General features: G+C 48.9%; 2 protein-coding genes across 2 annotated transcripts; both read left to right on the plus strand.

The window, feature by feature from the left end:
- Window positions 1-1,180: 1,180 nt before the first annotated feature.
- On the plus strand, window positions 1,181-11,538 carry LOC310701341 (uncharacterized protein). The gene is made up of 4 exons (XM_083492093.1): window positions 1,181-1,335; window positions 4,911-5,645; window positions 8,621-8,774; window positions 9,952-11,538. Exons 2-4 carry the CDS (start codon window positions 4,935-4,937, stop codon window positions 11,064-11,066), a joined length of 1,980 nt encoding a protein of 659 aa, XP_083348219.1. The 5' UTR covers window positions 1,181-1,335; window positions 4,911-4,934; the 3' UTR covers window positions 11,067-11,538.
- Window positions 11,539-13,551: 2,013 nt separating this feature from the next.
- On the plus strand, window positions 13,552-19,933 carry LOC310701263 (uncharacterized protein). Its single transcript, XM_083491870.1, has 4 exons — window positions 13,552-13,702; window positions 15,684-16,189; window positions 17,027-17,153; window positions 17,983-19,933. Exons 2-4 carry the CDS (start codon window positions 15,710-15,712, stop codon window positions 19,491-19,493), a joined length of 2,118 nt encoding a protein of 705 aa, XP_083347996.1. The 5' UTR covers window positions 13,552-13,702; window positions 15,684-15,709; the 3' UTR covers window positions 19,494-19,933.
- Window positions 19,934-21,054: the final 1,121 nt, after the last annotated feature.

Raw genomic sequence — 21,054 nt, forward strand, 5'->3', positions numbered from 1 at the left:
GTTAACAGATATTAAAAACAGTTCAAACAATTACATATACCAAAGCAGTTTTTATAACACACACACACACAATTTTAATATAAAAATGATTTAAAACAGGACACACATTCAAATCCAAGACAGATAACAGATTTTATTGTTTGTTGAAACAGCAGACACCAAAAAGACAACAGTGAAGGCACCTGCCTGATATGCAATTATATGTTGCTGCTGTTAGTGTTCTAATACTATTGGGTTTTTATACTGAGCTCTTTGGATGAAGGGTGGTATATAAATTAAATAATATTTTTAATGTATTATATTAATTTCCCAGTGTACTTCCTTATATCCCTCCCTTCATCTGGAAGGAGGCCAGAGCGGTATAAAGTGATATCAGCAGCCTTAGGTTTTTTTGCAAGATTTACTGAAATGCAGTTTTTAAAAAAAGGAAAAACCCTTATGGGAAAGTCTAAAACACACATACACATCCTGGGGGGGGGGGGAATCAGCCCAATCAAGACTGAACCTGCTCAGGTGCAGAATGATGCTGACTGGCAGCTGGGAAGGGAGAACAGAAAACGAGGATGGTGCACCCGGGAAAAAGGGATACTCAGTATAAGGCAAAGACCCCAGTTTGGTGGTGGTGGTGAGGAACTGGGTTCACAGCTCAGTGAGAGCATTTGAACAGGTCCCACCTTCAATTCTCAGTGGCATTTCCAGGATGTTTCTTGTCAAACTCTGGAGACCTGCTGCCGGCCTGTGTCGACACCACTGAGCTAGTTGCACCCAAGCTTTCTGACTTGGCACCAATCAGCTCCCTATGTTTTTCCTGCGGAGGGACCGCAGCTCAGTGGCTGAGGATTTTCCTTCCCTTCAATCCCTGGCTTAGCTGCTGCCGGCCAGAGTCGGGCAGCACTACATTGGGTGGTGTATCATCCTTCCCCAAAGGAGACCCCGAGCAGCTGCGCTGGAGGAGGAGAAGCTTTGCAGGGAGCCATTTGCGGAAATATTCGGAAGAGGCTGGATCCGAGGTGGATCCCCCGGAGAATGCATATACCAGGCATCCTCTCCCGGCTGCTCTTGCAGGCGCCTTATCCGCCGCCAGCGGAGCGAGCTCTCCCCCCCCTCTCAAGGGGTTAAAGGCACAGAGCTCTCCTTGCCTAGAGAGGTCCAGGGATCTGGTGGCGGGGAGGGTGTCGTGGGTGGGAAGGGTAAGTCCCCTTCCTGTCCTGCAGCCTTTCTTTTCCCGGGGAGAAACTGCCTTTTGTACGCCTGCTCCGCATCGAGAGGAGGCGGGCGGCACGTCGGCTCCCGGGAGAAAGTTGCGCTTGCGAGAGAGGCTTTGCGGGGGAGGAGGTGAGTGGGAGGCGGCCGGGGGAGGGTCCGGGGAAAGTGGGGGGGAGGGGGGAAAGGGTCAGTATTGAATGGGGTGGGGGCTTGTGGAGGCTTCAGGAAACGACCCCCCCCCACGCCGTCCTCTTTTGGAGGCTTTCCGGCGCAATCCTCGCAATGCAAGCGCGCTTTTCCCCGGGAGCAGATCCTGCGGAACTCCCCGCAGCTTTACTTCCGAGGAGGCAGGTGCCCAGTCACCTAGAGTGGGGGAAGTGGAGAGACGAAAGGATTTTTGCTTCTCTCTCTCCACCCCCCTCCAATAATAATAATAATAATAATAATAATGGGCTGCGACGGATTTATTTATCCATTGTCGGGTCCCATTTATAATTCTTTTGTCATCCTGCTTTTCCGCGGAGACAACAACCCTGCGAGGGAGGCCAGGCTAAACAGGCGGCGTCTGGCCCCAAGGTCGTTCAGTGGGGATCTGAACCCTAAGGCTGTTCCGGGTCCTGAGTCTGAGACTCTGAAGCCGCTGCGGTCAAATCCTCGGACTCTCACCGAAAAGGAATCAATAGGGACAGTGGTTTAATTCAGAATAGGAGCAGAAAAATAAAGGACCACCCCAGTAAACGGTTTCACAATGTAAATCCAAGCACAGAAGAAGATAGATCTGGCACTGCTGGTGGATGTTGGGGTGATCTGCAGTAGAGGAGCAAATATTTCCGATTCCCAACAATAGCGACAGCAAAACTCATCTCCCAGTCCTAAAGTATAAAACTGAGATGAATAAACTTTGGGATAAACAGGAGTTTGTTTTTGTGGAGAGCTCTGTTGGGTCATTTCTGGTATTCCGTGCAAATTATTGGGGCTTAAAAGCCTTTGATTCCAATGGCTAACAAAAAAGTTCTGTTCAGAGTTGACGGAAATTCATAGACTTAAATTAGGCATGTCTGCTAATTTCAGTGAGTCTAATCTGAGTAAGACAAGTACAGGATGTAATCTTTTGCACCAGGATCCAGGTGAGGGATCTTAGGGTTTTACTGAAGACAAAGTTGATCCCACAAGTCCACACTTGCTGGGCGCTTCTGGTCAGAAGTGAGTCCGCTTATGGCCAGTGGTTTTAATGCAGCATAATTAGTGGGTGTAAGATTGCAGCTAGCTTGCCAAGAATATTAAAATAGGTCAAAACAAGATAAAGCAAATAAACATTCAGTATAACCAGGGGCGACTGGTGATCCCTGGACCTAGTGAGGCTGTTTTAGGGCCATAGAAGTCACGTAGGCAGGACATCCCTTGCACAGAAATAGTGGATATTTAAGCACAGCAATTGCACAAATAATTCTATTTTTTTAAGGGGGGGGCAACAATATAATTTGGAGCAGTTACAGTTAGGATCCCATGGCATTCAAATTCTAATGCAATAAAATACAGTGTAAGAACTACAAGAAGCAAGTAAAACAACAACTAAAAAACAATATACCGTATTTTTTGCACCATAACACTCACTTTTTTCCTCCTAAAAAGTAAGGGGAAATGTCTGTGCGTGTTATGGAGGGAATGCCTACGGGTGGCATGCCTACGTATTTTCCTCCTCTAAAACCTACGTGCGTGTTATGGTCGGGTGCATGTTATAGAGCGAAAAATACGGTACATATTTCATGCAGTGGAATATTTCAACCACAAATCCACAGACCACCTAAATGGTCTATGGACCATTGTTTCAGAACCTCTGATTTAGAGGTAACTTAATTTGCTATCCTATACATATTTGCCTGGGAGCGGGTCCCATTGAACTTACTGGGGCTTACTTTCTGAGTAGGATTGTGCTGTCAGAGACATATAACTTGAAACAGAAAATGCAGGTATCGAAAGTAAACCACCAAAATGGATTTTACCCCCTCTCCTGCAATTGGGAATATAGACACAATTTCTCTGTGTGTTACATGCCCAGAGAGGTAGAACTTAATCTGCAATTTTAGACATTTATCTGTTTGACTTAATTCTGTGTAGGCACATATAGGATTTCTCTCCACAGACATGTGTTTACAGCATTTCAGAGACTGCACTTCAGTCTGTTAAAGCTACAGTAACTGCAACAAGCACGTTTATCGTGACATAATTTCACGCGGGCAGGAGTGAGTTTATGCCACAATAACTGTACACACCTACCCATTAAATTCAGTGGGGCTTAGCTTACTCCCAGGTAAGTGAGGATAGGATTTGAGCCTGATTAGCATGTATAGGATTGCAGCTTAGGTAGGTTAACAAAAAATATTACCATTATTATTAATCAATTAAATTTGTACACTGCCATTCATCCGAAGACCACAGCATAAAAGGACAAAATGAGAACACAAAATATATAATACATAATAGAACAAAAACAAACCAATAACCCCCCTCTCTCACACACATTTAAAAGGCCATAGAAAGTTAGTCAGTCAAAGTTAGTCAGTTGAAGAAAAGCATTTTCACCTGGTGCCTAAAGGATGAAGGAGCCAGGCTTCATTAAAACATGTTATTTTATTAAAACATAGCATCAAAACCCAGTAGAATGGATATAAACAACCTGAGGAGGCCTTTTTGGTGGCTGCTCCTAGACTTTGGAGCTCCCTAGAGAAGCTAAACTTGCTCTGTCCTTGACTTGTCTTCTTGCAGGCAAGTGAAGACCTTCTTATTCCAACAGGCTCTCAGAGACTGGCTGGTTTTTCCCCCCCAGGAAAGGGTTTTAAAATACTGCTGTGCTGTTTTACTCTCTGTATTTTAATAGATCTGTTTGCATATTGGTTTAATTCTCTCACAGCTTAGTTGCTTTTCAGCTATTATTTTTTATGTTTTATCTGTGTTATAATTTGTGTACAGTGGAACCTCGGGTTACGTACCGCCCTCGTCGTGTATTCTTCAGGATACGCATGCGGTGAACCCGGACGTAATGGGAAGTCTTTCGGCGGTTGCGCCTACGCAGAAGAGGGCTACCGCCGGCTGCATGCGCAGAGGCGGGCTACCGCCGCACACACCTGTGTAGAACAGGCACCTCTGGATACGAATGTTTCGGGGTGTGCACAGACCCTCGGAACGAATTAAATTTGTATCCAAAGGTACCACTGTAAGTTGCTTTGAGTTTCAGTCAGGAGGGGGGGGGAGGCAGGATATAAATAATGATAATAATACTAATACTTTATGTTCCCCATTCATGGTGTGCTGTTGTTGAACTACAACTCCCAGCAGCCCCAGCTAGTATGGCCAGGGATGTTGGGAGTTGCGGTTGAGCAACATCTGGAGCCAGGGGTTCATTGGCTTAGAGAGTGGTTCTGAAGTGAGAAAAATACCACAGCACCCTTACGTTATTTTAAATTTATGAAGAGAGACAATAGTGGGTAGAGAAGCTTCTGCACCCTATTGCATTTTAAATGTTTTGTTATTGTGTTTTTAATAATAATAATAATAATAATAATAATAATAATAATAATAATAATAAATTGTACCTGTTCTGCTGCACAAGCCAAAATCCTTGCACACATGAGACGTTTGCTTGGTGCTCATTGGAGGCAGCCCAATAATAACCGTATCAATCATGAATTTATGCTCCTGCTCAGGTGGCACACAGCCAGGAAGAAGCGATGGCAGACTGTAACTTGCTGGGACTGGGACCAAGAAGAAAGCAGGCTGAGAGAGACCCCCGTGACTCCCAAGGGCCCCCCGCCAAGGAGATTTCGACTGGGGCAGCTTCCCCACAGTCTGAGGGGCTGCGACAGCATCAGGAGACTCAGGAACAGCAAAAGGGCTCAAAGTCAGCCCCGTCTCCTTACTCCGTGTGGAGGCCGTCACGGTTATTCGAACCCGTGTCCACGGAGGAGAGGAAGGAATTTAAGGCCACCTACCGAGCAAGGAAAGACGGCGGCCAGCTGCCCAGAGGAGGGTCCGCCATTGCGATGCAGACCTTGCCCGTTCTTGGCCGGGGAGCGCGAGAAGAGGCCTACGAAGGCTCGGAAGTTTCCAGGGCGTTGAAAGGACCGATTCCAGATGAGGACGATGCTGACTGCTTGGAGATCCACCGCCAGCACTTCCGCCACTTCTGCTATCAGGAGATTGAGGGGCCCCGGAGGGTCCTGAGCCAGCTCCGTGAACTCTGCCACCAGTGGCTCATGCCGGAGAGGCACACCAAAGAGCAGATCGTGGACCTGGTGATCCTGGAGCAGTTCCTGACCATCCTGCCCTTGGAGATGCAGATCTGGGTCTGCAAAGGCGGCCCGGCCACCTGCACCCAGGCGCTGGCCCTGGCCGAAAGCTTCCTCTTGAAGCTGCAAGAGGCCGAGAGTCACGAACAGAAGGTAGGAGGGGGAGCTTTGCTTGAAGGTGCAGTTGGGGCAGGGCCAGAGTAATGGAGAACCCAGGGTCAGGAACAGAGGCCAGGAGTGGGTCAGCAATAAATCACACGGAGAAAGGGAAGTTTATTAGGAGAAACAAGCTTGGCTCAGGAGTGCCAGCCATTAGCACAGCGACTCTTCCTGGTAGTTCTTGTCCCTGTGAGGCAGTTGTGGAGATTAAGGGTCCCTGCCTTCCAATAATAATAATAATAATAATAATAATAATAATAATAATAATAATAATAATTCATTATTTATACCCCACCCATCTGACTGGGTTTCTCCAGCCACTCTGGGCGGTTCTCAACAGAATATTAAAAACATGATAAAACATCAAACATTAAAAACTTCCCTAAACAGGGCTGCCTTCAGATGTCTTCTAAAAGTCAGATAATTGTTTATTTCCTTGACTTCTGATGGGAGGTTGTTCCACAGGGCTGGCACCACTACTGAGAAGGCCCTCTGCCTGGTTCCCACAGCTGCCTAAGACTAAGTCTCCTCCTCCACCTGGCCTGGCCCTTCCCAAGGAATCTGAGACTATGCCAATGTGCCTGTCTCTGCTCCTTCCTTTTTTCATGCCTCTTGTGGTTCTGGGAGGCCAGGGGGAAGGCGGAGATTGATGCAGCAGGAGGGGGAGACCCCCATGGCTTCTTCACCAGCTTGTCTCATCTCTGCCTCTTCCTCCCACCCCCTCCTCTCCTGCTTCCACTTCTGGACTTCTCTCTGCCACAGACTCTCCCAGCTCACTAAACCCTGTTACCTCTCCAGCTTCCGACACCTCCTCTTCCCAGTCTTTTCCCTCTTCTCCCTCTGACCGCTCATCATTGTCCCACCACTACTCTGAGCCTTTTTACCCTGGGGGCTGCCTTGCTAGTTCCTCCCACCATTCCTCTGCGTCCAATCAATCTGTGACACCCAGAGTTAGAGAATCTGTGGTCCATGGGCCTAATTAGCCCCACCAGTCTTTTTCGTGTTTCAGCAAAGCTGAACCCACCTGACATCAGGTGAAATCACAGCTGTGCCTGAAAAAGGGAGTTTGCACATCTGCACTCCCTGCAAATCCCTCTGCAAGGTGCTTTGAAACCCTGGCTATCAGCTGAGTGTTGGGACTTCAGAGCACAGCACAGGACTCTCTAAGCACCTACTGAGTGTTGGGGATTGAAGAGAGCCTTGCATAACCGAAGCCCAGAGAATCAGCTGGGACCAGTGGCATTAGGGATCGGAAATTACAGCGGATCCTTTGATTGTCGACTGGTGGTCTTTAGTGGGGGGCAGAGCGGGAGAGAACAGGCTCTGACCCACTGACCAGACTCAGTTCCTCACCCTCTTGGGATAATAACCCGGTTGATTAATGTCATGGCGCTGAAATGAGAGGCTCCCCGTGGACTGAAGGATAAGAGAAGTTGCTCAGACTGGGAAGAGATGTAACGGTCAGATCCGGGTCGAGAGGCACCTGCCTGGCCACTGTCCCAGACAGGATAGGGTGGCCCGGCAACAATCTTCTTATGTTCTTAGACTGGCAGCGTGCCCCAAGGTCAGGCTGTGGCGAGGCTTTTGTATCTCTCCCTCCCGCTTGCAGGCGGAGGTGCTGAGAGGAAGGGAGCCAAACCGGGCCACTGAGATACAAGAGGGATTTCTAAGAGGACAGAGCCCCAAAATGTGCAAACTTCAAAATAGACATGCACTAAAGGAACAAGAGACACCCACCCCAGCAAATTATTTGTCAAAATTACAAATACCTAAATACAGACAGTCATTTACCCTCGCTAGGTTCAATGTGCTGCCATCTGCCTTATTGCAGGGCAGATTTGAGGGTAAACCATACGCGAAACAAGTCTGCCCCTGCGGCTTGATGGAGGTAGAAACTGTCTCTCATGCCTTGTTACACTGTGTCTCTATGGGGTTATATGCTTGGTATTTATTACCCCTGCTATGCAAAAATCTCCAAATGAATCCGAACGTCAATGTCTAAAATCCCTGGTAGAGGACAAGGATCCTGAGATCACGTTAAGGGTAGCCAAATTCTGTGCAATTGCCATAAAACTTAGGGAACAAGCTGTACTATCATAATGATTAAGGTTTTAAATGATAATTTTAGGCTTTATGTTAGTGACTAAGTTTTAATTTATATATTTTTAACTGTTGCTATATCTGTATTGTCCCTGTTATACCTAATTGCAAATTCAAATGTATCCCTATCGTGTTTTATGACTTCCTTGATATTGTATCTGGGCTGGAACTGGTCTGTGACCGAAATAATAAAATTTATTCACCCACTCCTCCCAGCGCCGGTGAAAACTAAGCATGTTCAGGAATCCGAGACTGTTTGATAGCTCAGACCTAGGGTAGCTGAGTCCGCAGAGCACAAGACTCTTAATCACTGGGTTGTGGGTTCAAGCCCCATGTTGGGTTAAATACCATATTTTTCGCTCTATAGGACGCACCTAGTTTTTAGAGGAGGAGATCAAGAAAAAATATATTATCCCCCCCCCCAGCCCCAAAGAGCAGCCTGTCCACTTCTCCCAGAGCTTCTCGGGGCTGCGGGGGAAGCCCGGGTTTCTCCCCCCCCCCCAGCCCCAAAGAGCAAAGAAGCCAAGACAGCGAGCGGGATCCATCCCGCTGGTTGTCTTGGCTTCTGCAACCTCTCCAGCCGGGAGCTAAACCTCTCCAGCGTGGCTAAAGAAGCCAAGGCAGCGAGCGCGATCCATCCCGCTCGCTGCCTTGGCTTCCTCTTTAGCCTTGTGCAGCCTCTCCAGCCTCTCCATCCCTCTTTAGCCTTGCACAGCCTCTCCAGCCGGGGTGGAGACACTCCTTCCCCAGTGCTAACTGGAGTCGTCGGGAATTGAACCCGCGACCTGCTGCACACAAAGCACATGCTCTACCTGCTAAGCCGTAGCCTTCCATCTGGCTCTTGAGTAACAGGGATGCTTGTATTCCAGGTGTCCGGTCTAGTGGAAGAGGCGTTTGTTAATTCACCAACATCAGAGCAGGATGCGTTGGAGACCGTGGAGATGCAGCTCTCTACAGAGAACGAAGAGGAGGACGATGATGATGAAGAGGAGGAGGAGGAAGAGGAGGAGGCCGTTCTGCTGGGTAAGGTTGTGGTTCAGAGTTCTGGGTTCAAGTATTAATGCAAAACTAGGCTCCAAAGGGAGATCTGTTTCACATGTCATATAGTTTTGCATCAAAATCTGCCACCCCATGATGGGGTGATGAGCACTAGCAAAGATGGCTGCTGGCAGCAGTTTGGTGCGGCTGAGTTGCTGCAGCAGACTGGGACAGAGAGACGGAGGAGAGTCAGGATGGTAGCAAGTTTGGCACAGTGCAAACATGCCGGTGGAGAGGATCTGGTGCTCCTATTGGTGCTTTCAACCTCCTCTGGCTCCCGGTACATTTCTGAGCACAATTCAAAGTGTTGGTGCTGACCTTTAAAGCCCTAAATGGCCTCGGCCCAGTATACCTGAAGGAGCATCTCCACCCCCATCGTTCAGCCCAGACACTGAGGTCCAGCACCGAGGGCCTTCTGGCGGTTCCCTCCCTGCGAGAAGTGAGGCTACAGGGAACCAGGCAGAGGGCCTTCTTGGTAGTGGCACCAGCTCTGTGGAATGCCCTCCCATCAGATGTCAAGGAAATAAACAATAAACTATGTGACTTTTAGAAGACATGTGAAGGCAGCCCTGTTTAGGGAAGTTTTTAATGTTTGATGTTTTATCGCTATTTATTATTATTATTATTATTATTATTATTATTATTATTATTATTCTGTTGGGAGCTGGGGTATAAATAATTTATTATTATTATTATTATTATTATCATCATCATCATCATCCCAGCATGCTGCAGCAACTCAACTGGATGGAGATGAGGTGAAGCCCAGAGTTGGTTTATTTATTTATGAAATCATTTACAGGCTGCCTTTTGGGATGCAATCTGCTTCAGGAAGCTTACATATCACAGAAACACACAACACAGCCACCCAATTCAGAGCGCAACCTTTGGCATGTTAACTCAGAAATAAGTTCTGCCATGTTCAATGGGTCACCCTCCCACAGTCCTATGTATTTGTACTGTACTCATCCTTCAAATGTGGGTCCTTGCATCTGCACACAAGCGGTCGTTATCAGAAAGAGTAGCTTGCAGTGGTTAAGACAATTCTGTGTGGACATAAGCAACTTTGAGAGCTTGTCGGCTGACAGGCGGGCTGGAAGTTAAGCAAACAAACCACCGACTGTTGTGCATAACCGTTGTCATGATTATTTGCTTCTTTCAGAACACGAAGAGCATGGGCAGGAGAACCTGGAGAAGGAGGAATCGCTTCTGGAGAAACCCAGGCTTACCGAGTGGGGGCTGGCGCTGGACCGAGGCGGTAAAGGGGCCTACCTCCAAGGTCCTGACATGGAAGCAATTCTCGGGAACGGCCGGGAAAACGTCCCCGGGAAGGCTTCAAAGCAAGCCGAGAGCGACAAAGGCTTGCGGGAGAGGAGCCTCCAAGAGGAAGTTCTCCGGCAGAAGAGGACGAAGGCAGGCTCCGAAAACGGCCTGCGCCTCAGCTTCCTGAAGAACCAGAAGACACAAACGGTGGACAAGCCGCGTCGATGCCCGTCCTGCGGGGAGCGCTCTCACAAGAGGACGTGCTTGGCCATGCGCGAGAGAGCCCCTGGTGGGGAGCAAGCCCGCAAGTGCCCGCAGCGTGGCAGGGAGCAGCCCCACAAGTGCCTCTCCACGCTGCGGCGCGACGAAGGCCTCCGCGAGAGCCAGGAGGGGATCTGCCGGTGGAAGACCAAGAAGCGAGGGGGCGCAGGCGGCGACTGGCGGCAGCAGTTCCATCACCTGAGCGCCGACAGCTGGCGGGCGCAGAAGGGAGAGAAGGCAGCGAAAGGCTCTGCGTGCAGCGTCGAGAGGGTCCCCTGGCGCGCGGCCTTCCCGAACCGCGAGCGGGCCGAGCAAGTGGGGAAGCCGCACCAGTGCTTTGAGTGTGGCAAGAGCTTCAGCCAGAAGGGGAACCTCAACATCCACAAGAAGACGCACACGGGCGAGAAGCCGTACCCCTGCTCCGAGTGCGGGAAGTGCTTTGTGACGAACTCTCGGCTGCTTACACACAAACGGGTGCACACGGGCGAGAAGCCGTACAACTGCTCGTACTGCGGCAACAACTTCAGCCAGCTGGCGCACCTCGTGCAACACCAGCGCAGGCACACGGGGGAGAAGCCCTACAGCTGCCCCTACTGCGGCAAAAGCTTCAGCGTCAAGGCCAACCTCATCACCCACCAGCGCACCCACACGGGGGAGAAGCCCTACGAGTGCTCCGAGTGCCCCAAAAGCTTTGTTTCGAGCTCCGACCTTAAGAAACATAAACGGGTACACACGAGCCAGCTCTATACGTGAGGATTGCGCAAAGGTTCATCGCAAACCCTGCCCCAAATAATAAACTGTAGATAACGGGCACCTTCCTAGGTCTTGAAGGAAGCCCTGGTCCACTGTGAGAGAGAAATAAAGGCTCGTTTTTAGAATACCTGTATTATTTATATTACGCTGCTGTCCCTTCCTTCGTCCCTTCACAAAACAGCATTGTGAAGTAGGTTAGACTGAGTTGAGAATGAGTAGCTCAAGGTCGCACAGGGAGTTCTGTGGCAGAGGAGGAATTGTGATCCCCAATGCCTCCAGTCCTAGTCTTGACACTATACCAAAGCACTTGGCCAGAGCAGAGTCTCCCAGCTGCTTCTCTGTATGATTCCGGGGTCTGGGATTGGCTGCTTTGAGGAAATGAAGGCGGTGTTTATAAGACTGTTCTCAGCAGTTCCTCTGAGGAAGCTATTGGAAGCACGTTGGGCCTCTAATAAACAGATTCTTGTCTTTCCTTTGAGGTCTCTTGTCTGTTTCCTGCGCTGGAGCCCTTCACTTCCTCTTGACTCCCTCCAACCGTTGTCAGCTGTGAGCAGCTTCTTCCAATGTGGGTCAGGTGCAATCGTTCAGAGCAAGGCATTTGGCACCAGATTGGCCACAGGAGTTGTCGGAAGGAGGCGTACAAGGCCTTAGAGGCTCCACTCTGGATTTGTGTAGAGTTTACTCCTTAGCCTTTTTATCTCCCAAAAATGTCCTGCAAGGCGATGGGTATGGATTGCTCCTCAGGGTTTACTCCAAAAGCCCTTCTTATTAATGGGTATAGCGGTAAATCAGTGGAGGTTTAGGATCAGAGTTTACCTTCTCCTCGATGGGCTCCTTCCCCAGGTTGACGGGCCCCGCCTGCCCCTCACTTCCCTGTACAGCACATGCAGAAATCGCTTTCTTGACCATTGGACCCACTCTTGGTCTGGTCTGCCCAGTCCACCAGAGCCTGTCTTCACATGCAGGGGAAGCCCCTTATTCACTGAGGGTTTGAGACCCATTGGCTCCCCTCACCTGGTTTAGCTGGGCAGTTGAAGCTGTTCCCCAGGGTGTGGCCACTGTCACATGTTGACCGCTTCTAGGAGCCACAAGAGAGAGCCGAGTGCAGGGTGGGGACCAAAGGTGGACAAGCTACCTCAGGAGGAGCATGATGTGTCCCCCGCCAGAGGTATTGCCCTTCCCCTAACACCCCATACACCCCAGAGTGAATTATAGAGCCCAGGATTTTGAGGAAGCCATGTGGTTTAAATGCTGGCGTACATGGAGTCCAAGTGAGATAAGTATCAGATAATGAGAAATAAAACAGTTTTGTTTCTTCCTTGCCTGAATTGGGGATGGTGAGGGGTGTGCAAGTGTGTGTAGAAAGCAGCCTACCGTACAAAGGGGGGAAATTACATTCTTTGCTGCATTTGGTTGTCGCCTCCACTCATCACTGGGATATGGCCCTCGGAGGGTTGCGCAGAACAGAATGCGGCCCTTCGGGGCTGGGGAAAAGTTCCTAGTCCTGGCCTCTGCACTAAACAGTCCTAAAAAGAGAGGTTTCCAAACTTCGTTGCAAGGGTTACCTGTGGTGACAAGACAATGCCTCAAAGCAATGAATGGCAAGCTGCCATACAGTATGTCTCATTTGCACCTCTTGAGTGAATCACTGCTACGGGCTTGTCTATTTTCAGTCACAAGATTAAGCCTTTTGAGCAGCCTCTGGCTGTGAAAAGTTTGGGAAACACAAATTTATTGTAAGCTATAAAGATCAGGAACATTTCACCCAAGAAAACCTGATAAAAACTACCAGAGATCCTGCACAATTAAGCATTGAGCTGATTATTTTTAAGATTTTTGGGGAAAGAGGCAGATTCAGCTGACCCTGAACAATAGCAGAAGGCAGTGCAATAAGAGTTCCCACAAGCTCATTGAGGTCCCCTCCCCAAAACGGTTAGAGGGGCAGGAGAACCCCCAGAATAGTGGGGTGGGGAGAAGAGGGGGGATCGTTGAGTGTGGCAAAGCAGAAGAACGAATTGGAAGGGACCCCAAGGATCATCCAGTCCAACCCCTTGCAATGCTGGAATAGCAACTAAAGCATCCCTCACAGGTGGTCATCAAACCTCTGCTTAAAAACCTTCAAGAAAGGAGAGTCCACAACCTCCAAACGGAGACCGTTCCATTGTAAGCATTTCTTACTGAACTAGCTGGGACCTTGTGGTCTGATTCTGCAAGGCTGCTCTTTATGTTTTTGCATATTTTCCAGGCAGGTTAGCCATCTCTCTCCAACTTAAATAAAATATTGGCGGGGGGAGGTAAGCTTACCCCACATAATCACAAAACGTTTGAATGGCAATGCCTATCAACTGGGGGGGGGGCAGCCCTGTCAAATATTTTATTGGTGAATGGACTTCGGTGCCTAGGAGTTGGCTCCTCTCTCTCTCTCTCTCTCTCTCTCTCTCTCTCTCTCAGAGGGACTCATGGGGTTAAACGCACAGAGCTCTGGCGCTTAGAGCGTCCACAGAAGCGGAGGAAGGGGGAGGTGTGGCAAGAGAAGCCACCTTCCTGCCGCCTCCCCTTTCTCTGAGAAACGTGGAGGAGTTTGGGAGGCTGCAGCAGAGGGGCTCAGGGTGCCTTGCAAGGGCTGCTGGGAGCAGGTGAGTCGAAGCCGAATGGATGCCTGGGTGCAGGAGCAGCAAGGGGGAGGGGATAGAGCCATAGCTACAGGGGGGGGGGGGGAAGCCCAAAATCCATGGCTGCAGAGAGAGAGAGAGGCACTTCCAGATCAAAAGGGTGCAAATGTTGCTGTGCATATAGATGAGGCCCCTTTATTGCTCCTTCCCTCACCCAAAACCAGGGGTCAGCAACCTTTTTTCAGCAGGGTGCCGGTCCACTGTCCATCAGACCATGTGGGGGGCCGAACTATATTTTTTGGGGGGAAATGAACGAATTCCTATGCCCCACAAATAACCCAGAGATGCATTTTAAATAAAAGCACACATTCTTTTCATGTAAAAACACCAGGCAGACCCCACAAATAACCCAGAGATGCATTTTAAATAAAAGCACACATTCTACTCGTGTAAAAAAACTCTGATTCCCGGACTGTCCGCGGGCCGGATTGAGAAGTCGATTGGGCCACATCTGGCCCCCGGGCCTTCGGTTGCCTACCCCTGCTCTAAACAGCCCAATCAAGGGCATGGGCAAACCTGTTTCTAGGTTAATGTCAAGGTGCTGGTTCTTTCCTTCAAAGCCCCACATGCCCTAGATCTCTGGAGGGAAACTTGGTTCCCTCCAGATGTTCCATTGGCTGGTGCCCAAAGGAGCTGGAGCCCACCCACATCTGGAATATGCGCCAGGTCCACCAAGGCTGGTGTCACCAGAGAATAATTGTAGAGTTGGAAGGGACCCTCAAGGGTCATGCAGTCCAGCCCCCTACCAAGACCCCCTCGCATATTTCTTCTGAGGGAAGCTGCCTCCGCTTCCAGCAAATAGATTGCCCTTGGTGAAATCAGGCACAGAACGCTCTGTGGAGCTACCCAGAACCTGTGGGATTCATTGCCACATGACAATCTGTTGGAGCAAGAACAGCAGGACGTCATGTGGCACCTTAAAAAGTGGCCAAATTTACTGCAGGCATTTGTTGATATGTTTAAGGTGCAGTGAGCTGCTTTGCTGTGCTTGACAACATGAGAGTTGCCCTGATGGATCTGACCAAACATAAAAGGCCCACCTACTCCTGCATCCTGTTCTTCATGTGGTCAACTGGGAAGCTTGCTAGGGTTGTCTCCTCCCTGCCTCTGATACTGAGTAACGCTTACAATGTTTGGGGCTGTTTAGAAAAAAAGGCAAGTAATGGGTGTGAGGGATGGTAGAGGTTTGTAAGATTGTTCATGGTGTAGAGAAAGCAAACACGCATATGTTTTTCTCCCTTTCTCATAATAGTAGAATTTGGAGCCTTCCAATGTAGCTGAATGTTGGAAGATTCAGGACAGGCAAACCCCGCTTAGAGTTCCACTCTCGGCATTTCACAAAAGCTCTAATTGTTATATTGTCCTTTTAATTATCCACTCATTATTTATTGCTGCACTGTGCAAATATTTGTTGAATGTAAGAACCTGTCCTAATATTATATTTTGCATGCAACTTTTATACCTTTATGATAGATTTAGATCACTATCTCATTGCATATAAATATCAGTGTTTGTAGAGAACAAAACAATAATTTAAAAATTGCACTGTGCTCTCATTAAAGCTCCTTTTTTCTTTTTGCATCTTTGTTATCACTGAAGAAGCAGTATCAAAGTGCAATATCAGTAAGAGAAGATGCACACAAAATAAAAACAGACTGTAAGAATGGCAAACAAATTCCAAAAATAATTGTTCATGTTACTGGCTTACAGACCCCAACAAAAGTATATAGCTTTGCATTTTCCTGTATTTTATTGCACCTAATAGTTTATAAATATACATTTCCCCATAAAACAAAGATAATGTTGCTTTCCTTCCAACAAGCTCTGTCAATTTTACCGTATATGCTATTTCTCATGTTTTGGTTATCTCATTTCCCACTGTCAGGGTATTCCCCCCCCCCAATTGTGGCAGATTGTTGTAAACAAGCCTCAATTTATTTTTTAGTCCTGGAAGCACAGCTAGGAATAAAGATGGAGGAAGAGGAACCTTCTGCAACCAAACCAGAAGACAACTCAGTGGAAGAAGACGGGGATGGCCATGTTGTCCGGGTTGGGACTGTCCATGAGTTTCTGACTGGGGAAGGCCCTCCACGAGTTAAGCAGGAGCCCGGGGAGGGGCTGCAGCAACGCTGGGAGAGCCAGTGGCAGGATTTCCTAAAGACAGTAGAGTCACCCCCACAAGAGAGGAGCAGCTCCCAGCAGCCTGATCCATGGCCAGAGGGTGACACAGTGGAATGTCAGGTCTCCTTGAAGAGAGTCGCTGACGTCATGCAGGGGCCAGGAGGAGAGGGTATGGCTCAAACCCATCTTGATGTGTGTGGAGAGGCCCATGAAGACCTGGACTCTTGTGTGAAAGTGAAGGAAGAGATACTGGAGGAGGAAGCTGATGTGGAGGACCAACCCCAGCACTTCCATCAGTTTTGTTACCAGGATGCTGATGGGCTGCAAGAGGTATTCAGATGACTTCAGAAACTTAGGGAAGGGGGATAGCTCACTAGAGGAGCATCTGCCTTGCATTCAGAAGGTCCCAGGTTCAATCTCTGGCATCTCCAGGTAGGATTAGGAAAGAAACTCACCTGAAACCCTGGAGAGCCAGTCAGTGTAGACATTAGTAAGTTAGATAGACCAATGATTTGGCTCAGTACAAGGCAGCTTCTTCTGGGCTATCTGTAGATGTGGAGAAGGGTGGATGCCAAGGGGAAGATCTCAAGAGCTGCTGATTCTAGAGCAGGTGCCAATGGGTGATGCCAGGGCAGCCAGGTGCTTGGGTCTGGTGGCTATCAGCTAGATGGGTGGTGGTGGAGAGAAGCAGTGTGGCCTGCTGTGCTTTCAAGAGCCAAGAGCGATTTGCTCTGTGGAAATCGGCAGCTGCAGCTTCCTTGGTTTCATGGCATGGAAATGAACCTTCTGCTAATTGCTGCAGATAAACTGCTGCGTAAAGGCACAGGGGCTGTTTGAACCTTGACAGAGCCCCAAACTGGCAAATACCTGGGTCAGACAGGCAGGTTGTCTATCTGGAGAGCTGTGATGCATCCCTGAACACTGGCCATCCTGTTGCCCTAGGAAAGATAGACCTGCACACAACCTGGAGATACCTACGTGGAGACATTTCCTGCCTTCGCAACTTTAGACGGGTTGGGGGAATTGAGCCTCTTTATCTTTTCTTCTGTTGAGCTGGCTAGCTTGGCAAGGGGGAGCTAAATGTAGAGGGAGTGGAAAGCAGACCAAAGCATTAATCCTTGCAAGCATTTTGTTGTGCCTTAACCATGTCTCTATTTTCTGTTTCAGGCGCCAGGGCCCCTTGATGTTGTGACTGTAAAATCCCCGAAATCAGAGGAAGATCCATTGGACATTGTAAAGTTGCAGCTCCCCCTGGAGGTCAAGCAAGAATATGACTGGGAGGCAAGCTCAGTGGGTAAGGATTTGACGCAGGGGTAGCTCAACCAGCCTAAATACCTCTCTGGGATCTTCTTGAAGCCTCTGTAGATAGTGCAAGATGTTATATGCCAGCAGCGGTTTGCAAACAATAATGACGATGATCTCAATTCTCCAACAATAAAAATAGTCTTCTCTGGCGATCACTCATAGCTGAGAAAGATTGTCTTCCATGAACACGGTCTTAACAGTGAGTCCGTAAGTGACTGTGGAGGCCAATTCTGGATCCACACGTCCTTTCTGGGTGGGAGTTGATCACAGTGAGGGCATGCCAAATGTTCCTTCCTCTTAACACGTTTCTCAGCAGTAATCGTAATATAATTGATAATCTCAGTTCTTCAGGTACTGATTATTTAGGTAGCCAAAATGGCACCATCCACACACAAGGGGAAAGTGTCTGTGAACTTGGGCCTGACCCTGAAGATTTGAAGAACTATTGGGGGAGGGAATCTAAATGTGAAGATAGCTCAGTTTGTTAGACCATGATGCTGATAATGCCAAGATTCAATCCCCATTTGGGAGAGTGGCATATTCCTGTATTGCAGGGGGTTGGACTAGATGATCCTTAGGGTCCCTTCCAACTCTACAATTTGATGATATTATGTGTGTGGGGTGTGTGGAATTCCCGAACCGCCTAATGCGGACTGAGCCATGGTCATGGAAAGTTTATTGATTGTGCGGGGTGGAAGGGGGGTGGATTGGGGTGACTAGAATCCTGAAAGGGAGTACTCTGAGTTGCTACATTATGTTGCATGATTTATGAGTTCTTACGATACTTTAAATAAATAAGTGGGTCTCTTTCGTTTCAGAATATGATGGTCAGGTACTGAAGAACGAGGAAGAGACCTTTGAGCCGGAAAAACCTGGGGACATGGATGCCTGTGGCACACCGTTGGAAAGAGCTGAAGGAATGTTTTTCTGGGGGCCTGGGATGGAAGAAAAGTCTGGAAGTCAACAGGGGATAGACTGGCACTTGGGAAAGAGCGTAGAGCAAGGCTTCCTGTGTGGGGAAGGGGGCCAAAGCTTTTATGAAACGACCTTCCCATTTAGGAAAAAGACGAGTTCCAACAGTGGACAGCAATGTCACCTGGACATTGATCTGCCTGAGGGTCATCAAATACGAGCAAAAGATAAACTGCATAAATACACGCACTGTGGAAAAATCTCTAATAGCAGCAAAGCATCCCTGCTTCCCCACGAGAGGACCCCCGCCGGAGGGAAAGCATACATCTGCTCCGAGTGTGGGAAAAGCTTCAGCTGGAGAACAAACCTTGTTAAACACAAGAGAATCCACACGGGGGAGAAGCCGTACAAATGCCCGAGTTGTGGCAAAAGCTTCAATGCAAAATCCACCCTGATCAAACACGAGCGTTCGCACACAGGGGAGAAGCCGTACGAGTGTACAGAGTGCGGAAAAGCCTTTGGCGAAAAGGGGATACTTGTTAAGCACCTGAGAATCCACACGGGAGAAAAGCCCCACAAATGTTCAGACTGTGGCAAGAGCTTTATTGAGAGGGGCGCCCTCATTAAACACGAGAGGACCCACACAGGAGAGAAGCCCTATGAATGTCCTGACTGCGGGAAAACCTTCAGGATCAGCTGCCACCTTAAACTCCACAAGAGGACGCACACCGGCGAGAAGCCGCACAAGTGCTCCGACTGCGGCAAAGGCTTCAGCGAGAGAGCCTCTCTGGTGAAACACGAGAGGACCCACACGGGAGAGAAGCCGTACGAGTGCTCCGAGTGCGGGAAAAGCTTCCGGATCAGCTTCCAGCTCGTGATTCACAAAAGGACCCACACGGGCGAGAAACCGCACGAGTGCTCCGACTGCGGCAACAGCTTCAGGGAGATCGCCTCCCTTATCAAACACAAGAGAACGCACACGGGAGAGAAGCCGTACGAGTGCACCGAGTGCGGGAAGAGCTTCAGGACCAGCTTCCAGCTGAAGACCCATAGAAGGACGCACACCGGAGAGAAGCCGTATCACTGCCTGGACTGCGGGCAAAGCTTCAGCCAGAGATCACGCCTCGTCATACACGAGAGGACCCACACCGGGGAGAGACCGTACGGCTGCTCCGAGTGCGGGAAAAGCTTCGTCTCCAGCTCTCACCTTCGAAAACACACCATCGTGCACACGGGAGAAAAGCCCCACCAATGCTCGTACTGTGAAAAAAGCTTCAGTAAGAAATCCAACCTTGTTGTGCACGAGAGGATCCACACGGGAGAAAAGCCGTACGAGTGCTTGGTGTGCGAGAAAAGGTTTTGTAGCTCCTCTGTTTTTCATAGGCACATGAAAATCCACCCGGGAGAGGCATCCTAGGGATATTCACGTCCTAAGGAAGAGTTTGGCATAAGACCCAGAGAACTGAGGGGAACATAATGTAATGTCACTGGAATGGGGTGATAATGGAAAGGGAAACGTGTTTCAGGAAATGTCTAAATAGCCACCCATGGATTTGTTGTTGTTGTTCTCTCTCTGTCTTGGAACAGTGGCTATAGCTCAGTGGTAGAGTATGTCTTGCATGCAGGGGAACCAAGGTTCATTCTCTGGTATTTCCAGGTAGTTCTGGAAATCTGTCTGAATCCCTGGAAAGCTGCTGCCAGTCAATGTGGACAATACTAAGTTAGATGGGCCAATGGTGAGTGATTAGTGCAATAATACAGCTTCTTGTACATGATGCATTCTCTTTTCCCCCCTGCTATGGAATAAATGTATGTTTTGAGGATGGCACGTGAACAGCCAACATTGCCTTACACAGAGTCTCAGTGTTTGCAGTTGCTCGTTGTGGGCCAGTGTGGTGTAGTGGTTAAGAGTGGTGGACTCGTAATCTGGTGAACCGGGTTCGCGTCTCTGCTCCTCCACATGCAGCTGCTGGGTGACCTTGGGCTAGTCACACTTCTCTGAAGTTTCTCAGCCCCACTCACCTCACAGAGTGTTTCTTGTGGGGGAGGAAGGGAAAGGAGAATGTTAGCCGCTTTGAGACTCCTTCGGGTAGTGATAAAGCAGGATACCAAATCCAAACTCTTCTTCTCATTGGCCCTGGGTCTGTAGTCTAACAGGTTTAGAGTGATTTAGATGGGAGAGGAGAACATTTCGAATTTCTGCAGTGGTATCCTTGAAGACCTACAGCCGTTCTGAACTCCCTACATAATACCAGTCACTCCTCCCAGTCTGTGGTCAACAGCTATTTTAAACCTTTACCTGTTCAGATGTAACCACTGGGGTTTTTCATGATGGCTGGGGGTAATGGTGTAGAATTGGAAATTACAGTACAGAAAACATCCTTGGAACTCCAAACTGCACTGGAGCCTTCATAAAGTTGGCGCCATCCAGCTGGGCTGACTGGGGCTGATGAGTTGTAACCCAAAACACCTGACACCAGGTTGAAAAAGGCTGCTGTTCTGGATACAGTGGTACCTCGGAAGTCAAACGGAATCCATTCCGGGAGTCCGTTCAACTTCCAAAATGTTTGTAAACCAAGGTGCAGCTTCCGTCAGAAGCCGTGGAAGCCATGTCGGACATTCGGGTTCCAAAGAATGTTCGCAAACCGGAACACTCACTTCTGGATTTGCGGCATTTGGGAGCCAAAACATTCAAGTCACAAGGCGTTCATCAACCAAGGTACGGCTGTATTAGGGAAAACGTATAGAAAGAGGACCTTTGAAAGAACACTTTCAGAAGTCTTTGTTTGATGGGAGAAGTTGAGCTCCATATACACCATACAGTGGTACCTCAGGTTACCTATGCTACAGGTTACATACTCCGCTAACCCAGAAATAGTACCTTGGGTTAAGAACTTTGCTTCAGGATGAGAACAGAAATCGTGCTTCGATGGCGCAGCGGCAGCGGGAGGCCCCATTAGCTAAAGTGGTGCTTCAGG

Source organism: Podarcis liolepis (genome assembly GCF_965112155.1).
Source record: "Podarcis liolepis genome assembly, chromosome: 2".
Lineage (NCBI taxonomy): Eukaryota > Metazoa > Chordata > Lepidosauria > Squamata > Lacertidae > Podarcis > Podarcis liolepis.